General features: G+C 49.3%; 1 protein-coding gene across 1 annotated transcript; it reads left to right on the top strand.

The window, feature by feature from the left end:
• Window positions 1-303: 303 nt before the first annotated feature.
• LOC122564305 (transmembrane protein 158) lies at window positions 304-2,970 on the top strand. Its single transcript, XM_043718979.1, has one exon. It carries the CDS (start codon window positions 1,822-1,824, stop codon window positions 2,533-2,535), a length of 714 nt encoding a protein of 237 aa, XP_043574914.1. The 5' UTR covers window positions 304-1,821; the 3' UTR covers window positions 2,536-2,970.
• Window positions 2,971-4,736: the final 1,766 nt, after the last annotated feature.

The raw sequence follows: 4,736 nt of genomic DNA, 5'->3' as shown, positions 1-4,736 counted from the left end.
TACTACCAAAGCTACACTCATTGCTAAAAGGTTATTGCTAAGCAAGTGTTGTTTCATAGCATTGTTGACATTTCCCATCACTTTCCTGATGGAATAAATAGCAGGCAAATGATCGGCACTGGGAGAATTTTATTTCATCCTCTCTGGAAAATTACCTTTGCTTCTTGGTATCTAGAATGAGAAAAATGTTTCTGATGTTTTAGAAAACGGAAATGATGAACACGATTAAGGTCAGACACCGGGAGAAGCGTGTTATTTTCAGGGTCAAAAAGGATATTTCTCTACACAAGTGGAAATCCGAAATGATTCAGTTGTTAATTGAGTTGCTAATCGTCTCAAGTGGTTGAGCCAGATCTGCTCAGGCCTTGTTGACAACTCTCGAGTTTCACATCAAAGCAATCCAAAGGAATTAATGTATCTTTGCAAACACAAAAACGGATGTTTGGGCAGGAATGTTTTTGTTTTTGTTTCCCTAACCGGACCATGAGCTAGAACGCAGACGATGTTTTTTTAAAAAAAAATTCCCACGGTATTGCAGCTTTAAGAGAAGCTGAGATTTACAGAAATACAGCGTGGGGCGGTTGGTGCGAATTATTGAAACCGCTGGGAGTTTTTATACAGACAAGCACTGCAGAGGGAGAGGGGTGTGGGTGGAGGGGACCTCCTGCGTTACACAGTGCAGCAATGCACAGAGAGAGAGGGGGACATCGCCGGCTTTAGCTCTGCACAGAGACACACTGGAGATCTCCTGGACCACAGCTCTGCACACACACACACAGAGAGAGGGAGACTCCGAGAGATCGCCTGCTTTAAAGTGTCCAGCTCTACAAAGACAGCCTGGAGACCTCTCGTACTACAACGTGCACAGAGAGAGAGAGAAACCAAGACCCTGAGACGTCGCCTGTTTCAGCTCTTCACAGAGAAACTGGAGTCCTTCTGTACTACAGCAGAGAGTGAGAGAGAGGTGAGATCGCCTGCTTTAAAGTGTCCACCCCGGCACACAGCGAGAGACACAGAAGTTCTGTTTTTCGACATGCACAGAGAGAAACAGACTCAGAGACGTCGCCTGCTTTAGTGTGCACAGCTCCTGTACTACAGCGTGCACAGAGGGAGAGAGAGAGACAAGACTCAGAAATATCGCCTGCTTTAAAGTGCCCACAGGGAAACAAGGGTCCTCCTGTGCTACAGGGTGCACAGAGTGACAGAGTGAACAAACCTCAGGGAGATCGCCTGCTTTACAGGGTACAGCTTTTCCCAGGTAGAAAGGAGTCGCTCTGTATTAGAGTGCACAGAGAGAGAGAGAGAGAGCGCCTGGAGACCATCCTGCATTACAGAGAGAACAAGACTTAGAGAGCTCGTCTTGCCATTCCTGAAGAAGGGTTAATACCCGAAACGTCGACATCAGCACCTCCTGATGCTGCCTGGCTTGCTGTGTTCCTCCAGCCTCATGCCTGTTTGCTTTGGATTCCAGCATCTGCAGTTTTATCGTCTCTGATTTAGAGTGTACAGCGGTGCACAGAGAGTGAACAAGACTCGGAGAGCTCGCCTGCTTTACAGGGTACAGCTGTGCTCACAGAGAGAGAGAGAGAGAGAAACTGGAGACCTGTGTTACAGAGAGTGAGGAAGGTTCAGACTGCCTGCTCTACAGAGAGAGAGGAGCTCACCTGTCCTAGAGTTTCAGACAGACCCTGTTTTAGAGTGTGCAGAGAGAGACTCGGGGGGTGGGGAGGAGTGGGGAGGAGCGGGTAGGGTAGGGGGGGAGATCTCCTGCTACCCAGCGCGGTGTCCCCCAGTGACCATGCAGTGCCCTGGCACAGTGCCATGCTGAGCAGCCAGTTCCTGAGCCTGGTGCTCCTGCTCGCCAGCAGCAGCTCGCACAGCTGGAGCGGGGAGGAATTCTACTTACAGCCCAACAGCACGGCTCTCAACTTCTCCCTGGCTGGTCGGCTGGAGCTGCAGAGGGCTGGCGGTGGAGGGGAGCCCGGGGCTGGGGTCCCCGGGCCCGGGGGTGGGGGTGAAGCTGCACCCGGGGCTCCGGGGCTTAGCCCTTCGTCCAGCTCCTGCAACATCACGGTGCTGAGGCTGGTGGCTACCTCGCTGCTGGCTCGCTGGGAGAGATCCATGGGCTTCAAGTGCGACGTGCTCCTGTTCACCACCAACAGCAACGCCCGCTCCTTTTTCTCGGCAGCGTTCACCCGGGTCTTCCCCCCCGTCATCATTGACCATGTCGGGGTCGGAGGGGGCCAGCAGGAATTCAAGCTGTGCGTGGGTTGTGGCTCAGCCCCTCGGCGGAGCCGCCCCATCCCCATCCCCGGCCCCCAGGGCCAGCAGGTTAGCTTCTGCTGCCTGCACTTCAGCCTGGAGGAGCTGAGCTGGGACAGGAGCTGGAGGGTCAACCGCAAGCCCATCGAGTCCACCCTGGTGGCCTGCTTCATGACCATCGTCATCATCATCTGGAGCGTGGCTGCTCTCATCTGGCCCGTGCCCATCATCGCTGGCTTCCTGCCCAATGGCATGGAGCAGAGGAGGGGCTGAATGGACTGAGGAGTAGGGGGTGGGAGTGCCTGGGTAGGTGAGGGGCTGTGGGGTGTGACTGAGGGGAATCCCTTGCACTGCCCACCCACCCTCCTCCTCAAAGGCTCCTGGTAACTGTACCCCAGGGACTTAGGGTCTATAGCCCATTTCCCTCCCAATCCGGCTCCCATCGCCCCAGCACTTGGCCTTAAAAACCTTAGCCATGGTCATTGGAGTCAAAGAAAATGACTGATGGAACTTGTGTTCACATTTTCGAAGAGAGACGCAGGGTTGGCTTGCCTGTGACTGTTGGGGCTCAGGGGACTTGGCAGAATTGGCTACGTTCGGTTTTCCAAAGGTTACAGGTAATGAGGAAACAGGGTTGGCACGGTGGCTCAATGGTTAGCACTGCTGCCTCACAGCGCAAGGGACCTGGGTTTGATTCCAGCCTTGGACGACTGTCTGTGTAGAATTTCCACATTCTCCCCGTGTCTGTGTGGGTTTCCTCCGGGTGCTCTGGTTTCCTCCCACAGTCCAAAGATGTGCACGTTAGGATGGATCAATCATGCTAAATTGCCCATAGTATCCAGGGATGTGCAAGTATGGTGGATTGGCCGTGGGAAGTGCAGAATTCCGGGGCTAGAGTAGGGGACTGGGTCAGTGTGGACTTGAAATGGGCTGAATGGCCTGCTTCCACACTGTAGGGATTCTATGATTGTATTTAAGTAATGTTACTGATCACAGCATGATGATTCCTTTACCTCCATTGTGTTTCTCCTGTACTCCACAAACAAATCAGATGCTTGTCTGTTACCTTAAGCACTTTGCATTTCCTTCGCCCAGCATTTCCACCACAAAGTGATTGCCACAAAGTATCACAATGACTGTACTGATCAGGCCACTCTCGAGGAGATCATTTTTGCTCGGACATGGGTAAGAAATGGTTACCACAATGGATGGACTGCAGCATTTTACAAACTGTGTGCTTTATTCCCAAAGTTATCATTTCATTTGTGTTGGGTGAGGGGTAATTTTCAAGTGATTTTAAAAATAATGAATATTCATTTTTTTTCATTTGAACAAATGAGTTTGTTAACAATCTCCTTTCCATTTTCAAAATGTTCCACTGAAATTTGTAAATCAATCAACTTTGGATGGAGCTGTTGATATTTGTACAAATTACATTGAAATGTATGATATTTGACATTTTTCTTTTGATAAAGTATTTGAAACTGTGTCGATTATTACCCTCTTTTTCATTTTCTGTTACCAGTCCCTAAAATGAACAATCCCAATGCCATTCCAAAGACGCTTCTTCTCCCCCCTCTCTTTTTCCAGTGGGTGTTAATGAATTTCAGCACTTTGAATCTTGTCTTTTCTTTTTTGGAGGTTTCCCTGCTCACTTGAGAAATATGGTGCAGAAGCCTCATGAAAATACAAGGTTGCAAAATATCCAAGAGTTCAGCTCTTGGCTTTGTAATTAGTTAGCAAAGTTCAGCAGGAAAATTGTAAATGTAAAACAGGTTGAGGTGAGGGGTGGGGGGGATGTCAGGTTGGGGGGATAGGAGGGGGGTTGAATTAAACCCGAGTTCCTATATTGCTGGAAATCTGCAGAGCTTTTCAATATTTTTAACACAATGATTGCTGGTGAGCAAGAGGGCAAAAGGATATTGGGAGTAGATGGTTGGGTCGAGTTGAAGTTGCAATCAGATCATCTCTTGTCAAATGGCTTGACCAGGCTCAAGGGGCTGAATGGCCTTCTCCTGGTTCTAACTCATTTTTATATGGAAAGTCAGCATTGAAAGAAGGCTGGACTCAGGCTCAGCTGTGATCTGTCTGCGATCCAAGTCGTCTCCCACTACTGTTCAGAATCGGACAGAAAAGGAGGGGGTCCAAGGTGCCACAGATACTTGGGAACTCAATCTCAGCCTAGGAAATGTGAACATGGTTACTGTCTGTTCCTGCTATTTTCCCACCCAGTGCTCAGGAGCATGAGTTTACAAACTAAATATGCCTAGGGTTAATCTCAACAATCTATTACAAACAGGAACTGCCCAACAGCATGATGGATAGATACTGCTGGGTGAGGATCTGTTTTGACTGACAAAATTTCTTTCTATTTAAAGGGACCTTCACGTGCTTAATGGTACCCAGTAAGATACCAACTCAATGATAACCTGCTTTTGCATTTGGCTGCAGTATAATACTGTGGGTGTTGGAAG

The sequence above is a fragment of the Chiloscyllium plagiosum genome, chromosome 29 (assembly GCF_004010195.1).
Source record: "Chiloscyllium plagiosum isolate BGI_BamShark_2017 chromosome 29, ASM401019v2, whole genome shotgun sequence".
Classification (NCBI taxonomy): domain Eukaryota; kingdom Metazoa; phylum Chordata; class Chondrichthyes; order Orectolobiformes; family Hemiscylliidae; genus Chiloscyllium; species Chiloscyllium plagiosum.
The sequence above is the reverse complement of the archived record's forward strand: the minus strand, read 5'-3'. Positions and strand labels throughout refer to the sequence as shown.

What these genes read in the sequence shown, in the direction of transcription:
- LOC122564305 (XM_043718979.1), top strand. Translation starts at nt 1,822, where the DNA reads ATGCTGAGCAGCCAGTTCCTGAGCCTGGTGCTCCTGCTCGCCAGCAGC.